General features: G+C 40.3%; 1 protein-coding gene across 1 annotated transcript in view; it reads right to left on the minus strand.

The window, feature by feature from the left end:
- Positions 1-20,284, minus strand: part of SPRED1 (sprouty related EVH1 domain containing 1) — an 83,730-nt gene that overhangs the window by 21,212 nt on the left and 42,234 nt on the right. Inside the window, exons 2-4 of the mRNA XM_077322961.1 lie at positions 8,312-8,486; positions 1,153-1,321; positions 405-454 (exon numbers count right to left, since the gene is read on the minus strand). Of these exons, the coding sequence (XP_077179076.1) occupies positions 405-454; positions 1,153-1,321; positions 8,312-8,486 (394 nt within the window). The remainder of the gene's footprint in view (positions 1-404; positions 455-1,152; positions 1,322-8,311; positions 8,487-20,284) is intronic.

The raw sequence follows: 20,284 nt of genomic DNA on the forward strand, positions 1-20,284 counted from the left end.
TTAAATGTTGATCATGCATAGAAGAAATGAAGCTGCACTCAGCTCTTATTCAGAGCATTTGTCTTTTTGTGTTATGCTAGAAATCTACTACCATGAATTCTGGGAATGAACTAAAGACAATAAGTTTCCTTCCATCACTCACTCCCAATGGCATTCATGCTGAGGTTCATTAGTACAGCTAGGAAAAATAACATGGATTTCACCCTTAAAATAGGCAAGTTTACAGCCCTGAGAATCAAGCAAAAACGCAGACGTCATCTCATACACACTATTATCACAAAGCAAACTTGTCTCCCTATTCAATTCCAAAAGGTTTGCAGCTCAAAAATGCAAATAAGACCATCTTCAGAATTCCTGTCATGTCTTCCAATGTAATTAATATAATGGAAGTCTAAAGCACTTACTGGAAAGCCATCTGCAGGCACTTCAATTTCATCATGTGATGTCAGACAACCTGAGATGAGAATAAGGCAAAAATAAAACCAAGAACTGTTAGGAGTTTCTGGAGTGATAGCAGTGTCCAAATAATCATTAATGTTCCATAATTGTACATAAAAGGATCTCAACTGTAAGCACTAACTGATGATGAACAGACACCAAGACTGTCCTATTAGTAGAACGCCACTATGTTAATTGCGATTTCATAGTATCTTCGTAATGATATTCTAATACCATGTTCATGCTGTGATATAATATAGAATTTTATTTTAGCTGTTTATATTGTCCCAATTAAAAAAAGACCAGTCTGGAGTCTTTCATTTGTATACTTTTCATCAGACCTCTGTCTGGTTACTGCAATACTGAACATTCATGGTGTGTCTGATACTAAATAGTTACATTACACAAAATGGGCATGATCCACGATGCATATTTCAAACTGCATCATTTCCCATACCCTTAACTGCTGCTACTGCTACTGTCGAGCATGACGGAATGGTGCTGGTACAACTACGACTTTCTTTTACTGATGGTTCAAAGTTGTATGTGCCTTACAATTCTAGAGTGAGAAAAACAGTAACAGCTACTAGAGAAGGGGGAGCCAGAACAGAACAGAACATGGATCACTCTTTAGAAAGCCCTGGATAACTTTATTATTATAGCTGATATTTATTTATTAACTCCATTATAGCTGATAAATTTTAACATCCATACCTTGAGAGATATCTTCTACAGCCCTCCTAATACCTCTATCAAATGCTCTTGCATCAGCAGGACTCTGAAATGTGAGGCCAAATTTTTTGTCATCAATCTTCCAGTGGTGAAAAGTTGGCGTAACCTTATTGTAAATAAGGTCCTTCTTCAGCGTACATTCCAAAACCACCTGGGAGGAGAGAAGAGGTGATTTCAGAGTAAAGTTTAGCAGATAGCCACACTTTATGTATTTATACAACTAGTTTATTCAACTGCTAAAACTAGTATGACACACTCCTGTTTATAAAAGTTCACGTTACCAATAAATTCAATAGTTTTTAAGGAATCAATGGATTCTTAAGCAAAAATTTTAGTTTATATAGGGTAGCTACATGTTACATGTAAATGCAAGGAATGGCACTCAAGTGCCTATTTAAAGAAACATTGGAAGAAATTTGTACCAGAGAGCCAGCATGGGACGTGAACACTTAATGCATGACCTGGTCCCTCCTCACTTTACACTGTCCTCTCCACAGATGATTTCCCCTCTCCGAGGTTCCAAATGTGTGTGTGAATAATCTTCCTTGTTTGTTAGGGTTGCCAGGTCCCCCCTCTGACCACCAGTGGGGGAATGGGGGAAGGAGCAGGGTTGCCTGTTCCAGGTTGGGAAACTCCAGCAGATTTGGGGATTGAGCATGGGAAGGACATTTACCTCAGTAGGGTACAATGTCATAGAGTCCACCCTCCAAATAAGTCATTGTCCCCCAAGGGAATTTCTGTGTAGTCTTGAAATTAGGTGTTTCTAGGGGATCCCCAGGTCCCACCTGGAGGCTGGTATCCCTATTGTTTGTCTAGAAGCATCCTGGATCTACAATCAGAGAAGGACTGGGACGTGGCCTTCAATTGCAAATTCAGTGATCATCTTGCCCCTCTGTCAAGTTTACCTACCCTTCACTTCCTCATCCCAATTTCCAATCACATTCTTTTTCCCAGCTCCTCTCTTTGCTACAATTCAGAATGACTTGAAGAATGATACCAAGCAAATAAACAGAAACATTTAGAGTACACGATTCCTTTTAAAAGTAGCATTCAAGTTCCTTTGGTATGAAAGTCCCAATAGAGAGTTTCACTTGTCTTGTTGTGGTTAAGCTGGAATATTAGACAATTAGATGTACAAGTCTCCATAGAATAAGCATGTCATTATTAAGCCAAAAAGCAAAATAAATACCACTTAAAGCCTTCTGCATATGGGTATCTAAAATACTGGAGGCTCACATGTATGCGTAATGCTGCATATGAAAGGAACTCTCCTCCTATGTTTACTTAGTTTAAAAAAGCAGCAGACCTGTCCAGGTTAGAGTGGAAGGTAATTGTTCCAAGTAGACTGGCTGGAGCCAGATCTCGGAAGGGAAGTATAATAAAGGAGGAAGCGTGCAATTATGTCAAGGGTGCTTTGTGAAGAGAAAGGGAGGGGGAACCCTTTACATTCCAACAGAGATCTAAACAAGCTGGGTAAACAAGTCTAGAAATAGTCTGTCACTCTAAAATGAAATCCATATCCTGGATGCTATCACTTTTCAAGATACCTGACAGGCTCTTTGTCAGGAATACGTCAAGCAAACATTCTCATTCATGAAGCAATACCCAGCTTTCTGCTGCAAAGTATATTCAACTAAAATAAGGTGATTAAAGGACTTGACTATGTATCATAACAATAGTTCTTTTCCACACTGGACAAATAAATCGTATGTTTGAATTGCAATTCATTTCCTTCCTTGGTCTAATCCAAATTATTTAGTTCAGTCCATGGGCTCTTATTTACACCTGGATAAATGTCACTTTAAGCTTTATTTTTAATGCTTTGAGTAGCCATGACAGCAAAGGAGCTGCTGCAAGATGCAGTGCCGTGTGTTTAAGAGGCTGAAAAAGCAAGTAAAATCATTTCCAAACACGTTATCTTAAAACTCATTTGAAAGAGAATGCACCACAGTTTTGAAGTTAACTGATACTATCAACAGAGGAACACAGCAGTACAGGCAGTCCTGCAGGTACATGGATCCAATGTCATCAAGTGAAGATAATAATTAGAACCCTAAATTGAATCTGGCACCTGAATAGTAAACCAATGGAGTGTTGGGAGAGTGGAAGTGATATATGGATTCTGCCAGGTTGCATTGCTTTGTACCAAGTGAAGTTGTCATTATGAACAGGCTAATATGGAGTGTATTACAATAGCCCAGGCTTAAGGAAACTGCAGCATAGAATCATGAGGTAAATCCAGCTGCTCTAAAGGCCATCTTTTGTCTCTTACTTAAGTTGGTAGAATGTCTTTTTTGCTGCTTGCTTCTCCAGTAATAAAGATGGATCCAGAATCACCCCAGTTTCTTAACCACATCAGTGCGATACAAATGGACCCCACGAAAATTAGGAAGCATCATGTCTTTCAGGGCCTCGGCCTTCCAAATCAACTTTACCTTCATCTTTCAGGACTCATTTCCAGATTGCTTATTCTTAGCCATTCAATTATAGCAGTTAGACATAGTTCAGAGAACCTAGCAGTAACAAAGCCAAGAAGTTTCGATTTTCAAACTGAAAACTAAAGGATTTTTAGGACTGAGATGAGAATCTGCTCTGTTAAAAATTTCCAGTTCTACCTCAAAGAAGCTTAACTGACCACAATGTTCATTTGAAGTATATCTTCATAACCTGTGTTATTTTGACTGCTGAATTTGAACAGCTTTAAGGAGGTTGTGGCTTTTTCAGCTGTTGTTGGAAACAAAGGGAAGAACGGATATGTTGCTGGAAGGAGATGAGGTATATATGGCTCTGAAGAAAAGATGGCATGAAATGAGGAACTGAAGCCAAAGACTAAATGATCCAGGCAGTATCTTTTCACTGTGCCAACAGCTCCTAAGGTGTCCCACTTTGGAAATATGATGCAGACAGACTCCCTACTTATCATAATGAAGCTAAGCTAGGCTGGCTGAAGCTGCCCTAGGGCCAAACTCAACATAATGGCATCCTTGTGGCTGCTGCCATTTAAAAATCATTTTAAAAATGGCACAAGGGTCCTATCCTGATCAGGTTCACAGCACAGCTGACTGAGGCCCTCTTGTCTCTGCCCATCATGTAACTTATCAAATGCTGAAATAGCTGTAACTTTGCTGTGGCTGTTTTGGCACCAGAAATGTTTTTTTTTTTGGGGGGGGGGAAACAATAGTGCTATGCTGCTGGCCTTATCAGGATTGGGCCCCCAATGGCATTTTAAAAAAATAGAGCTTAAAAGGGCAGCAGTGTCTTTGTGGTGGCCACAAGGATGCTGCCACATCTGGTTTGGCTCTTAGAGGTTGTCCTTTCTTCAGTAGAAAGCAAAGCCAGGAAAGTATTGGTCATCTCTTATTGTAAAAGAAGCCAGACAGAGAATCTTCATACAGAGCACATATGGAGAAACTAATTACCACTTCCTAAATTTTCCTGAAACTTCTCTTTCTCACTTAAGAAGCCAAATACAACAAAGCAAATGCTAAAAAAGACCGTATGAGGGCGGCAGCAACTTGAGACATCCATCCATTAAAACTATGAAATGTGCATTGTCATAAGCTTGGATCTTATTTTCATTGGCAAAGGGGTTTCTGTGCATGGAGTAGCATTTTCCTGTCTCCCTATCCCATTTTAGCCCAACATTACTCCTGAAATCATGTTGCAGTGGAGACCCTGTGCCTGGTTTGGGGGAAGGGTCCCATGGGAGGGGGAAAATGTATGTTTCCCATGTGTAAGTACTAGTAAAAACTCTAGTCAGGAACTAACTCATAAACTATATCTGTATTCAGGATTTTCTCAAATGCTTATTTTTACACATATCACAATTGTCATAATTCCTGTTTACATTGAGCCCTCTTTCTAACTGTGCTCTTTTCTTATCCAAGTTCAGCAGCTATTGTGGACTGCTTAAACACTATTATAAGAAACATTTGAAACATTTGAATGGGATAGTTAAGACATGCTTTATCCATTAATTCAACCTAACAGGCTTATAGTTAAGACATCCGGTTCATTTTTAATAGGGATCTGATAAAAGGTGGTTTCTCCTTTTTTTTCTGTTTTGCAAGGTACTTTCCAGCAGCACTTGAAACCATGAAAACTCTTCCCAGGCACTCTACTATTTCATCTATCCACCCTTTATCACTGTATCACTCGATACTCTACAGAAAAGAAAACTGGGGAAGTTTCCAGAGAAGCAACCATGCTACCCTGGCCATAGTGTTGTTTCTGGTGTCAACACTACATATACAAGACTGACTACTAAAGTTCCCACTGCAGGTCCACCCACTCTGTGAATCATGACAATTCAGGGCAGTGTGGGCAGAGCCAGAACAGGTGATAGGATCCAGATGGAAAACTCCCAATGAGTGGTTTCCGGTAGTTTCAAAAGATGGAAATGAAAGACATGACAAATATCACATATCTAAAACCGGCTGCCTCCACATCTTTCTCCCCCTTTGCTGATGGCTTGATACCTTTTACTACTATTTACAGATATAGACTATATATGCAGCAGCAGAACGTGGTATAATCCTGAGGGAATAGAATGGGCTGAACCACATCAGGTTGCAGATGAAGAATACTAATTTCTCCCGACATTAAAAAAAAATCCTTGAAAACCTGAAATGAGTATATCAAAACAAAAATTTCTAGCATACCCCTCTTCCTGTTTTGCTAGTGTTCTACTTGCAGGGAGCTTTCTCCAGTCAGGGGGTGCTACAAATGTGAGTCAGTACTGCAGCCTGAAGTGACACAATCTACTGGACCACCACACCAGTCTACTGCCAATGTAGGTCTGGTCTCAATTTCTACTGGCATTGTGTCCCAGCTGCCATATTATTTTTGATATTTTACATGCATGTACACATGTGAAATAACACAAACGACAGCATCTGCATCTCTGAAAGCTGAAACTATTTTAGGCAGCAAGTAATGTGCAGTGGGCCTGAGGGGCAGCAGGACTATTATACAAACTGAGTTGACTTTTAGTCTGGAAAGCAGTTCCAAAGGTAAGTTCTTATAGAACATTTCCATTTACAGCAGATAGGAAGAACTAGTGGCATGTACTCAGAAGGGCTAACAATACCTAGAATGTATGATCAGATATCACACATTCAAGAATACCAATGGGGAAAAATTATATTGTGATCTGTCTCTTCAATGGCATTACTGCAAAATAAGAGGATAAGGTGTTTTTTATGAGGGAATATGTACTAAGCTCCCAATCTGCAGTTTTACGCTCCATCAGATCATTTAGATATAAACTGCTTCAGCAGGAGAGCATGTACAATACTTCCTTCCTTCCACTGCTTGCAGTAAACAGAGCACTCCTACACACCTGAGACAGCAGTTATCCTTGGCTTGGTAGAGGGAACAAGCTAACCATCCAAGGTCTTTCTATCCTTCTCATTTGTCCAGCAGCAGCTTCTCTCCCCTGCACTTTTCTCTCTAAATTGTTAAGGTAAAAGGAAATGCTGCCCCAAGAAGGGGGAGAAAGGAAAAATCCAGAAAAACAACATGCTTTTCTTTGACATGGAAATACTCAATGCTGCTATTAGGGTGACTAAGAGATGGCTGTTGGGTGTTCTCTTGACTGTGTACATGGAACTAAGGAAGCACTGCAAGCACCTGTGAAGGACTACAAAATTGGGTTTGAGTCAACCTACAGTGCAAAACAAGACAAAAAAATATGTTTGTATCCACTGGGAGTCCTGGTAGGATCTTACAATATGCATTTACATAAATCGTATTTGATAACCACCAGGTTTTTTTGTCCGTATAAGCAGCCATTTCACTGCTAAATCTTAATGTATAGGCAGTCATTTCACTGCTAAACCTTGTTGTGCATACAGAGACCAAACAGGAACAGGCTGCTCCATGTCATGGAACAGGACTTTGGAAAATTCACTGGGGAAAGTAAATCTAACAATTCATAGCTCTAATGAAAAATCATCAGTCCCATATCGTTATAAAGATAACATCATTTAGGAGTTGCTGTACTGGGACAACAAACACAGGAAACACTCTCACAGGATAGCTCTACAAAATAAAAAAAAGATTTCTAATCCAATTTAGCTTCCATGGGGAAGAGATTATTTAGGCGATAAATTATGCCATTTGCTAGGTAGCTGGGGGACCTTTAAAAAGTTATATTCTTTGGGACCTGTTTTTCTGTGTGGGTTTTTTTTTTTTTTTTGGTGTGAAATGCATGCCAGCAGGGTCTGATTTTTTCCGTGGGAAATACCCGCCTAATAAGCCTCTGCCCATGTGGCTAGGTCATTTACTCAAGCCATGTGGGAGCCATTCACGGAAAAATGACTCCCTTGCAGTAAGGATAATATTTAAAATGCCAGTGACTCTGTTGGTAGTTGTATCCAATTGCATAAGAAGCAAGAATGGCTAAAGAACAGTAATTGGAATCACATTTATGAACAATTCCACACCAAAGCAATAATTGGCACAATTGTGTTGGATTCCTGGAACTACCCATTTCATCTTTCACTCTGGCAGAAAATCTTTTTCCACAAAAAATTAATCTCATAGGCATGTTCTATTTCCCACCATGCAGTTTTAAACCTGGAGATTATACTTAAATTTCCCCAAATAATTGAAAGCTTAATTTGAAGTAGTCTAGACTCAAAAATCTAGCCTGGCATAACAATATTGCAGTTTAATATTAGCTTCTTATGGAATGTATATTGTAAAATTATTGGGAGGTTCTGTAAGATGCTTTGGCACCTCTTAAAACTCTGAAATGGAACATATATTTTTTAAATTAAATGAAATATTCTTTATTGCCACAGTTATTTGCTACTTTTAAGGATATTACCAAGCAACATGAAGCTGTATCGTAAAGGGATCGTCATTGCCACCACAATCAGAATGTATATATGTATTTGTTTCCAAATGCTAATCCATTTCACATTTTTTTAAAAGACATAAATAAATCAACTAAATTTAGAACACTCCCATCATAAGTTTGTTTAGAAGATTAACAGGGAAACTGTAAACAGTCATGCCCTTCTAAGGCCAGTGAAATCGATAAGTATAGAAGGGTGTAACTGTTGAGGACTGTAGGGTAGTTCTCAAGAATATGGATTTTCACTTACACTACAAAAATATATAGTCGCTTTTTTACCGTTTTATCCCTGAGACGCTCCCCATGTACAAGAAAATCAGCACAGCCATTTTCTTCCTGGTGGATGACTTTGAAAACGGTGACACAGCTTAGTCCACCCCCTCCAAGTGGTAACCATCCACCACTTGAATCATCACGGGTCATCACCACTGCTCGCACACGGGCATAACTATTACTGAAACAGAGGAGAAAGGGAAAGCAAAGAAATTAATTTTTCCCAAGCTATACTGAGCCACAGTGCTATCATTTGCATTATTCACTTTCTTCAGCCAATCTTGCTAAGTGCATGATCCTCAACAATGTTTAATTTACATTCTACACTTCTTCCAACAACTTCAGTTGGAGTCTATCTGGCACATGTGATTATGCAACAGCCCAAAATTCTATATGATTATAGTATGCCAAAATCTAGGTGACAGACAACAGAGGATGAGTTTTCAAGAGACCACACTAGGTAAGTAAAAAGAAAAAAAATCAAAATTTTTCAGTTCAGGTCAACTGGATCTGAAAAAATTCTGTAAGTCTGAAAAATCCCAGATCCCAATACTGATATGGTATTTGGACTGTGGATTTTTGTGAAATACCGATTTTTTCAAGTCCAATAGATCTGAGAAGAAAAACACTGTTTTTAGAAAGCCTGGAACTGGTTTGGCTTTTCCTGCAGTACAGTTCAAACTATATTTCAGGAGAAGCTAGCCACAGGATCTGTGTGCAGCAAGGAGGTCTCCTCGCTGTGCACAGACATGGCTGGGAGGGCTTCTCTTGTGGAATGGTTCACATTCCCAGGTTCTCAGTTCCCACCTCCCCAGCCAATCTTGGGCTGGCTCCTCTCGCAGTTCAGTTTAAACAGAGCTGTAAAAGGAGCCAGCCCCAACAGAGGTGGTGTGGAGCTCTCATTGACACCCCAACTGATCTTCTTTTGCAGTTTGGTTTGAACCCCAGCCCAAATCGAGGTGGTGTGAAACTGTCAGCTCCCACTTCCCCAGCTGATTAGTATAACTGAATATCTCCAATTTAAGCAAAAAAGGCTTTTATTTGTGCTCAGCTATATCGGTAGCTGATCAGATTCTCTGTTCTGTAATTGGCTTAAATAATACCCAAAGATTTACCAGTTAAGTATTTTTTTCAGCTTGGTTTGTGCCAAATGCCCACCCATATGTGGCACTTATTCTAAATGTGCAGCAGAGATAAAGCCAAACAATTTATTGACTTAAAAGTCAGAACACTGTGACAAATCTAGTCTGCCTAAATTTGGCTGCAACTGTCTCACATTAGAATGTGTGGCAAGGCAGTATTGCTCAGTTCTGGTAACCATGGCAACAGCAGTGCCTGAAATGGTCTTGTTTGCATTCAACTGCACACTGTCTAATCTGGTGTGAATGGGTCCAGATTGGAGCCCATTACCCTACCACGCAAAAACATGAACTAAGTAGATGACCATGATTTTTTTTATTTGTTTCTCAAAAGCAGACACTTAATCTTCCCAGTACGCTTATTGTTACTTGCACTTCTGTTTTGAGAAATAATTACGGAGTTCCATGTCCAGAACAATGAAACACAGTAACCGTTGGAACTACCACTGATTAAAGAAATTTTAGGCAATTAATTGCATGATTTTTAACCAATTATCCATCCTTAGAGTTTGCACATGAATAAAATAACAGTTCTGAGGGAGAAAAGCATTATGTTAAGCATTCTGCTAAGATGGGATATGCATTTGTAATTGTCTGCAGGCACCACTTTAGAAGATGCATTCCTTAAGGCATCAGAGAAGGAATACCTCTTCTCCCAATATACATTCCACCCAGAAACTGATTCCTGCCCCCCCAAACATCTCCAATTAAGAAGAATTTTTCTAATATTTTAAATGATTTTTAATGAATTAAGCATTGATTCATTGATGAAATACCACTGTAAATATCTGAGGCCACTTTCAGGATAGATGTCACAAACATCCAACATTCAGGCAAAGGATGGTTAATGGGCTCTCCAATAGTACCCTTACTCCACAGGAGATCACTAGTGCTTTTATCTGCACAGCAGCAATTCTGATGAGTTAAGAGCACCTTAGCACCAAGCCAGCATGGTGATGGTTAGAGTGTCAGACTAGGATCTGAGACTAGGCTTGAATTCCCACTCTGCCATGGAAGCTTGCTGGGTGGCCTGGGCCAACACACATACTCTCAGTTTAACCTACCCTGGAGGGGTATTGTGAAGAAAAAATGGAGGAAATAAGAACTATACAAGTCAATCTGAGATTCCATAATGGTATAGTATATATGAAGTCACTAATTAAAAGATGCTTGCTTGCATATTGTGGAAGCCCCTCCCAAGCACAGGTCCTGTGCATTACAGCCAGTGAGGTCATGCATGCTACAAGCAGAAGAGGAGTTGTTTTTTATACCCCACTTTTCACTATCAAAAGGAATCTCAAAGAGGCTTACAATCACCTTCCTTTCCTCTTCTCACAACAGACACACTGTGAGGTAAGTGAGGCTGGGAGAGCTCTGACAGGAATGATCTGTGAGAACTGGAAATGCACAAAACTCACATGAGCAAGTCAGTTGAGCCAAACACCACCAGCCAACTCCAAAAGTATGCATTTCCTAGCTCTACAATGTGCCTTTTTATTACACACCACTGCAAACAAAACTTCAGTATTCTGTACTCATCACTGAAACTGTGATATCTAATTTCCAAGACAGTCTAGCTATTGCTGGAAGGTAAAATCTAGAATCAGGTTCTGAACATTCTAGACAGAATGTCATCCCTGATCCATGTCTATTATTATCAGGAAATTTTTCCAGGTCAAAATAAATATTTGAGGTAAAAAAGCCTAACACTCTCCTTTATTCCTCATGCAAGATTAGAAATGGGAAACATGTTGAGATCATAGTATAAGACATCATGGGCTAGAGCAGTGGTCTCCAACCCCCGGTCCGGAGACCGGGACCAGTCTGTGGATCAGTCAGTACCGGGCCGCGGCTCCACCTCGTCCTCCTCCTCGGCTGCTACTTTGGGGGCTGCCCTGCCACTCTGCCGCCAGCTCACCTTTGGTGCTCTCCAGCAGCTGCCATGGCTGGGGCTTCCCCCTTGGCGTGGCACTGCGCAGCTGCTGCTGACAGCACCCCCCAGTGGGCGGCGGAAAGTCAGGGGCACTGGCAGGAAAGCAAGTGGAGCAGGGGCTCAGGTGGCGGTGGCAATATCCCTCGGCAAAAGACTACCCCCCCCCGGGCCTCAGTAGAATTGTCAAGCGTTGACCGGTCCCTGGTGATAAAAAGGTTGGGGACCACTGGGCTAAAGCATTGATGAAACAGTTAACTGTTCATTTACAGTGCTTGAAATCTCATTTACAGTTTGATATGTTAACATTCTTGATAACTGAAGTCCTGATATTGTTAGACCTACTTCAAACATAAAATCTTTTTGGACAGACACTGTTACTAGTTAATTGGAAATGCCAGGTGCTTTAAAGATATATATATATACTAGTAAATAAGCCCGCTGCAGGCTTAATGCAGCGGGCGCTAGCGGGACTGGCGAGGAATGTCAGCGTGGAAATGGGGCATGTAAGCGCGGAAATGGCAGCGGGCGGCGTCAGGTAGGCAAGCAGGAAGGGGGGGTGGGGCGGGAGGAGCTTTGCGCCTTCCGATTAGTGAGGCCGGGGACAAGGGACCAATTGCGACCGCACTGCGCGTGGCTCACAATTGGTCCCTTGCCGCCGGCCTGACACTCGGAGGTGCCGCCGGCCTGACACCTCCGAGTGTCAGTCCGGGAGAAGGGGCCTATGGGCACCCTTCCCCATCACGGACAGGGTCCACCCTCGGGGCCCTTAACCGATTATTTAATCCGCTCCGCTAGGAGCGAGTTAAAGATTCTTATTTCAACTTTAGATTACAGCTAAATGTTTGGAATTATGTTCTGTAAAAAAACGTAAGCAATGTTTTAATTTTTCTTGTGCATTCAATAGTCATGGCAATACTTGTTGATGTTTACTTTGTCATCTGGTAGGTTCCTAACCAGAATATTAAAAAAAAAATTAGTGACAGCCCGACTCTCACAAGTTATGTGGAACACATATCTGCCCAGGAGTTCCTTGGACCCCTTTCCCCGTCTCTCAGACACACAAATACACAAACTCCCCCCCACCATTTCCCCTTGCCCTCGGCCCCCTTACCTCTCGCTTGCTTGATCTCTTCCCTGCCCCCCCTCTAAGACACACACGCACACACACACAAAACTCCTTAACCCCCTCATTCATCCCCCACCCTTACCTCTTTCTTACCTGAAATTCTTCTTAGTCCCTTGCCCCTTCCTCAGAGACACACTCAGACTCATTTCTCCCACTTCCTACAGCTGACAGTAGGCAGCTAAACGTCTGATCTGCCTCTTCATACCTCACCTTCACTGACAGAGGTACCAGGAATGCTGAAATGTTCATTTGCAGGTTTTTATTGTATTACTGATTATAAGTACTAATTTTTAATTAAAGCATCCCAAACTACTGCCCTTGATTTTAGGATGACTGTTGGACAGTGAACGTTAAGAAGACAAAAATCAGGGAAAGAGTTCATTAGAGGTTAGGCTTTTTTTTTTGGGGGGGGGGGGTGCCATCAAACCATCTCACAAATGGCCCAGAAATGGTGTTAAGAAGCCGAAGTCAGATACTTCAGTTTATATGAAGTTGTAGGCTTTAGTACACAAAAGCTTATCCTGAAATAAAGTTTTGTTATTAAGGGGCTCCAAGACTTCTATTTATTTTTCTAACCACTTCCCTGGAACTCTTACTACTACTTCAAAAATGCATGGACATAGTTAAATACATGAAGTGCCTGCCAAGGAGAAATATGTGGGATGATGTAACGTTGCATGTGTGTTGAGGTTCATGCTTGATGACCAGTCACCAAAAATCAATCCAGCGTTAGATACTGCAATCATTAAGTGCATATCTAAGGATAACTAGAATTTATCTTCTGGAATATGTTCACAGTTAAATACTGCCACTTCTTGGAAAACAAAAACTGTCCCTAAATGTTTATTAATTTGAACTACATGCTTAATTTTGTATACCCTTCTGACATCACCACAAACTGAAGAGGAACTCAACAATCCATAACAACAGAAACATGAATCTTTGAACAAATGAAACACTAAAGGCTTCTTCTCTAATTAAATCCTGCTAATTAAATTCATCATTGTGTAGAATTAGCTTACATTTAAAGTAGGCACTTCCTTTAAGGAACAGTAAAAGAACTGTAGTCTGTATCTTTAAATATTTGGACTGTCAAGAGAGTAAGGAGAAAAGGAGGAACAGAGTAATTCAATGGCTTGGTAGAGCTTTAGAGAAAATTCAAATTTGTACCAAGAGACTTCAAACACCATGTGTTCTTGGCAAGTTTCCCTTTGCCTTACTTTTCTATGAAGAGAATGGTTTCTCTTCTTCTAGGTTTGCTACTCTACCACACTATACAAAATCACTAAAGAATCTCCATGAGCTTGCAGTTCAGAATCCAATACAAAGTCAGCTCTATATTGAGCAAGATTAGAGAAGACACTATGTTCAAAGAATATCAGATCCCCCAATCCCCCACAAAAAGTTATCAACTATACAGTTTCCAAAACAATACTAACAAAACAATACAAAACCTGAAGCATATCATTAACTGATTAGTCTGTATGAATAATTTCAAATAAACTTACAGAGGAAAAATAGTAGGAACAATGGTAAACATTAAAGTGTAACACACCTCTTAGATCAATTAAAATAATGTTATTATTTTAAAGGAAAGTTTCAGTTTTTGTTGACAATTACTTCAATACAATGAATTAAAATACATTTTAATTTCTATATGTCTATGTTTAGTTAACAATACCAATAAAGGTATTTTGAGTTGTTTTGAAATTTTAATTGATATGAATAAATAAACTTTATTTTTATGTCCCGCCCTTCATAACTCATAGAATAACAGAATAACGGAAATAGAAGGGTCCTTCTGGGTCATCTAGTAAGTCTCCGCACAATAAAGGACACTCACAACCCTATTGCTCATCCACTGTAACCTGCCCCCCCAACCTTCACAGAATCAGCCTCTCCGTCAGATGGCTACCCAGCCTCTGTTTAAACATTTCTGAAAACATGGAGAACCCACCACCTCCTGAGGAAGCCTGATCCACTGAGAAACCACTCTAACTTTCAGGAATTTCAGGAACTTCTTCTGGATGTTTAGACGGAATTTCTTTTGAATTAATTTCATCCTATTGGTTCTGGTCCGTCCCTCCAGGGCAAGAGAGAACTACTCTGCTCCATTCTCTATATAGCAGCCTTCACTGCCATCTCATAAGCATTCATAAGTGACTTATATGATGCTCTTGACACATAATCACAGGCTTCTCACAAGAGTCACTCTAGATGTCTCCAACTTCTCATTCTGCTTCCACAGCTCTGGTGTTTACCAAGGAGCTGGCTATGGATGGGAGAAGAGAGGGTATTGGGGAGTGTTTTTGTCAATGGCTTCTGAGAGTCAGCAGCATCAACCCTCCACTAAAACACTGATTAAATTGCAAGGGGGGACAGCTGGTTCCCACAGAGCATTCTAGAAACCATTTGGATCCATAAGTCTGCTCTCCACCTATCCAGGGAGGGGGCAGCATATCAACACAGGGTTGCAATGTGAAATGGTCCGACTAGTAACTCAGAAAGTAAATTTTCTGATTAGTAACTCAGAAAATAAATTCAGGTGGATAGACATGTTCGTCTGAAGCAAAAAAACAAAACAAAAAACCAAAAAAACAAAGTCTGATTTCATTAGCACCTTTAAGAACAACAAAGTTTAATTCTGGGAATAAGCTTTCATTTCTTAAGTATGTAAGAAACACAAAGTTCTTTGAATATAAATTAACAAATCACTAAACATTATAAAATTGAACTTGTGTGCAGCAAATTCACTGATTGGTGACATACCCCAAGGGATTGCCAATCAGTCAAATTGCACTCTGCCAATGAGGGCTAATCAGGTCAAATTGTGTGCAGAAAGCATAAGAATACAGAACACAACTCTCAGTAGTCCCCACATCTTTTCTCCTTTTTATTATTTTTTCTAGGGATGATTAGACAAGCTATTCTTAGTTTTTTAAAAAATGAATAAAAACACAATAACAGATGCCAACCACCATGAATGAAGAAATATGATTTGCAGTTCAGGTCCAAATGGCCACATATTCTTCTATGCAAGAATACTAATTTAGTGAGATTCATTTCTGAACTTTTGGAATCAGTCTTTTAAAAAGTAGACTACTAATTCTCCTTTTCTAATCCATACTGCTTAACAAAAAGGACATGCTCCCAGTTCCTCTCTGGCAGAATGCTGCAAACCAACATCAAGGAAGTGGGACAGGTTTAAGTACAATATGTTCTACTAGCAGTGACCTAACAATACTTGCCAAAAGGAAATTCTAACCTCTGACCAGAAAATGACAATCCCCTCAAAAAGATAAACAATGCAACTTCTATTTAAGAAAACAAGACATTTATTTAAGGAAGATGAAAGATGCATCCACTGGCAGCCTTGCAACAACAGAAAAAAAGCCATCTATAAACCTGCATATTTGGACAAAATAGGTTTGTGTTAGCTGTTGGTGGGGGCTTTTTATTGTACAACTCCAAGTTCAACATTAAATGCTTTTAAAAACAATAAATCTTGAGAAAACAATTCCCAATCACATTCTAGTGTGACCAAGGCTACACTTAGGTATCTCAATGAATCCTACTTTGCTTAAACCAAGGTTTGTGTAGCAATATGTTATCAGCCTAAGAGATATAAGCAACACTTTTGAATATAAGATTAAGTATGATGACTGATCAATATTATTTTAGAATCTTTTTGCTTATTTTATGCTGCTTTTTCTCCTGGCACATTTTTTGGCCTTGTTTTACTGCTGTTGTAGGCTGTCAGAAGCAGGTGTTGGATGTGACATATACGCTTTCTGAATGAACAAATAAGTAAATGGCTATCATCCTTGGCTTCAAAAAATTGGGACAGCCACTGGAGCAGCTTGTTGGAACTTTAAGCAAAGATCACTTAAAATCCAATGCTAGGCATGTTAATTTGAATTAAATGCAATTCACTGCCATATTCCTAAGTAAGGACGGCAATCTTATCTATTTATTAAGACAAATTGTACCCCGCCCTTCCAAATCTGCAAGGAATCTCAGGGTGGTCTACAAACATAATTAAAATCTGTACATCACAATATTAAAAACAGCAATTACACTGACAGATCACAAACATAAAAATCAGACAGAAAATCGAATAAGCAACCCAATCCCACCAGCGTAAGAAATTCAAACTACAGAAGCCCACTGAAACAGAACATTTTTAAGCTGACAGTGGGACGTGTACAAAGAAAGTGCAAGGACACTTCTCTTAGAAGGGCATTCCCACAAATCCTATTTTACTTCTGAGCACATATGCGTCTGAGAAGCAATTGTTTTAAAATAATATCATTACTTTCTATTTCTCTTCCTGTCAATGAACTCTGAATTTTATAAGTCTTATTACCATCATAAAGTTTTATTATGGTTCTATGTACTATAGATCACTTATCTCCAATATAAAGAGTGGCTCCTGTTCCAATATGGCTGCTGCTATGGCAGCAAGGCTACACCCAAACATGGCCAATGTAGATTAAACTTGCAGCTATGCTTGCACACTACCCTTGTTCTTCTCATTGCTTGACGTGCACAGAGCTCCATTCAAAGCCTCTTAAATTGATCAAGCTCCACGTCACTGTGGCATCTGACTATAAGTTTCTCAGCAAACTGCTGTTTGTTTCCACTTCACAAACTGGAATTCTAAACGGGGATAAACTGAGGTTTGGAATTCTGGCTTATGGAGACTCATGTCCAATGAAGGTTTGATGAAACCAGCAAGTTTTGAATCTAACACTGTGTATAGAGGAGGATTAGAGAGGAGTGAGGGGAGAATGCTAGCAAGCTGTTTCTCACAATATATGTCTATAGGTAGAAATAAAGGTGACAGCATCTTCTCGACTAATATAATCAGCCAAGTACAAGTATAGTTTGCTGTAAGTAAGACCAGAGGAAGTAAACCAAACTATTTAAGAGATGTGTTTCTTAAAAGGTTTCCTTTTACCTTTTAGCATAAGCTTTCTTGTTATGCCTCCTAATTAAAATATCCTTTTAAAATACTGACAGTTCTGACCAGTTATTCTGGAAAAACTTGCCCAGTAATTTACCACTATGCAATCAGTATAATTACTCCACTTGTACCTCCACTTCTGATTTGCCTGAATAAAGAAAAAAAAGAGATCAGTAGTAAGAGTAGAACCCCAGATTTAGAAACTGCTTTAAGATTCAGTTGTTCCCCAATTCTTGGCCAATATGAAGTTAAATGGACACATGCAGATCTGAATGCAAACTGAAGAAAATGAAAACCTTGTCTTTATCAGGGGTGTGAATGTGGCACAGCGGTAGAACATTCAATCCCTGACACCTTCAGTTTAGGATCAGGTAGTAGATGACGTAAAAGACCTTGAGATGAAACCCTGCCAGTGCTATTGCGAGTGAGGACAGATAATCCTGACTCAATATAAAGCGGCTTCATGTGTTCAACTTGTGATCAGCCTACTCCTCCGATGGAACATGATATAGGACTTAAAAAAAAGGATATTCCTGATCTTAATGGATATCCCTGATCCTAATGACTCAATTTATCAGTTCAAGCCTACTTAATCTGCCCTTTTAGTGAAGCACTTGCACATATGCAACTTGTATAGGAAAACAAAATAAATGAAAAGTCACTCAGAACACATCACAAAAATATTTTAAAGCTCTTCCCAAGCCAACAGCCCAGCAAGACAGGCCGGCAAAAGTAGCTTTTCTAGCCAATTCACCTAGTTGATGACAAGTACAGGAATGCAGCCTTAGGCAGATTTAACTGAAATTAAAGCGAGTTGACATTTTAAAAAAATGTAGTTAAACTCCACCCAGCATGGAAGGAAAAATACAATATTCTCCCAGACCTGGATGGAGGGAGAACTCCCTTCCCTCTACTTTTGATGGGAGGAAGTCTAACTTTTTGGTTCCAGAGGGGAGGAATTCTCTCATCTCCCCTTCAGTTCAGAAACTTCCTTAGGTCCCATGGCCCACATGATCTGAAAAACTTAGAAAACACAGCAGCATAACTCAGCACAGACTAACACCCCATCTCCCCTCTTTTTTTATTATTATGTATATATTTGATTTCTATACCATCCTCCCAGTGGACTGGCTCAGGGTGGTTTTCTGTAACTCCTGTATCTCTGTGATTCCTTTTCTGGGGGTGGGCCTGGATCTCCACACCACCTCCAAGGAGAATGGGCCTTCATGGTAAGTATCAATGTGCCAGTCTCACTTGAAAGGATGTGGAGACCTGAATGAGTGGGGATATAACAAAGCATATTATCCTCAAAGTGAGTTAAAAGCCCCCACCCTTAATTTTCTTGCACTCTGATGCAGGATTCGGTAGCCAAGGGCTACTTTGTAGTACTTGACTACTTTGTAGTAAATGTAAAGGTAGAGAAGCCTTCAGTACAAAGCTTCAAGAGTCATGAAGGGGTCAAAACTTCACCTACAAAACATAAAAGCAGATTACATTCAGGACTTGGCCAACAGGGAAGCAGATTGGCTTTCCAGATTGATCCTGGATTTGAATGGTCTTTGAAGACATGAGCCTGTAACCAGTTGATAGATTCAGTGGTTTTGGACTTATTTGGTTTCAGGAGCAATGAGATTTTTTCCAGGTACCTCTGTCCCCAGGCAGATATGTACACCTTCCACCAATCCTCACAGAGGGCTTTTTCTATCCATCCCCTCTAATACCAGCTCTAACTTGATGCCTTCACATTGAAGCCTTCTTAACCTGACGCCCCCCTGTGTGTACATGGGTCTTGACTCACACTTGGGCCTTGTCTGACATATTGTCACTTCTGATGCCCACAGATGAGAATTCAATTACTGAAGGAAAAATGATGGTCAACAAAATGGTTCTCAAATGTAACCAATTTCTTGGCTTGGAAAAATTCCTAAGGGGCCATATCCCTCACACACAAGTTGACTCCATGTGAGTTCCTCATCCTCTTGGCTGTCATCCATCATTACCACCAGCTCTGGTGTAGGAAGAACAGATTTGCCTCTCAAAAGGTTGCAGGGGTTGGTCGACCAAATTAAGGATGATCTCACTGGTTCAAAATCAGAATTTTCCAATGATGCTTTACTAATATTGTTGTCTTCCTGGGAAGAATGAGACACTGCAGATCTCTCAAGTGTGGTTTCACCCATGGGGCCATCTCAATGGTAGAGATCATATGGTCCAGGAGATTCAAAAGGAATAAGATGCTCAGGTAAAGGTAAAGGTAAAGGTATCCCCTGTGCAAGCACCGAGTCATGTCTGACCCTTGGGGTGACGCCCTCTAGCGTTTTCATGGCAGACTCAATACGGGGTGGTTTGCCAGTGCCTTCCCCAGTCATTACCGTTTACCCCCCAGCAAGCTGGGTACTCATTTTACCGACCTCGGAAGGATGGAAGGCTGAGTCAACCTTGAGCCGGCTGCTGGGATTGAACTCCCAACCTCATGGGCAAAGCTTTCAGGCGGCTGCCTTACCACTCTGCGCCACAAGAGGCTCTATAAGATGCTCAAGATATGCTAAAATTTGCTGAGCCATGGCAGTTATTCCTTGCGCCTAGTCCAGTGGAAGGAAACATTTGCCCTCTGATTTGTCTATCACTGCCTCAAAATGAAGTAATACTGGTGTGGCTAACAAGTAGCTCTTCTCAAAGTTCAGTGAACTCATGTCATCGAAGAAGCATTATTGTTTGCAGCAGGTCCTTGGCTCCCTTCTCTGTGAACAGAGAGCTCAGCCAAAGGTTATATAGATAAAGGTAATGATAGAGGCCACTCCTCTGAAGAGTTGCC

The sequence above is a fragment of the Paroedura picta genome, chromosome 2 (genome assembly GCF_049243985.1).
Source record: "Paroedura picta isolate Pp20150507F chromosome 2, Ppicta_v3.0, whole genome shotgun sequence".
Lineage (NCBI taxonomy): Eukaryota > Metazoa > Chordata > Lepidosauria > Squamata > Gekkonidae > Paroedura > Paroedura picta.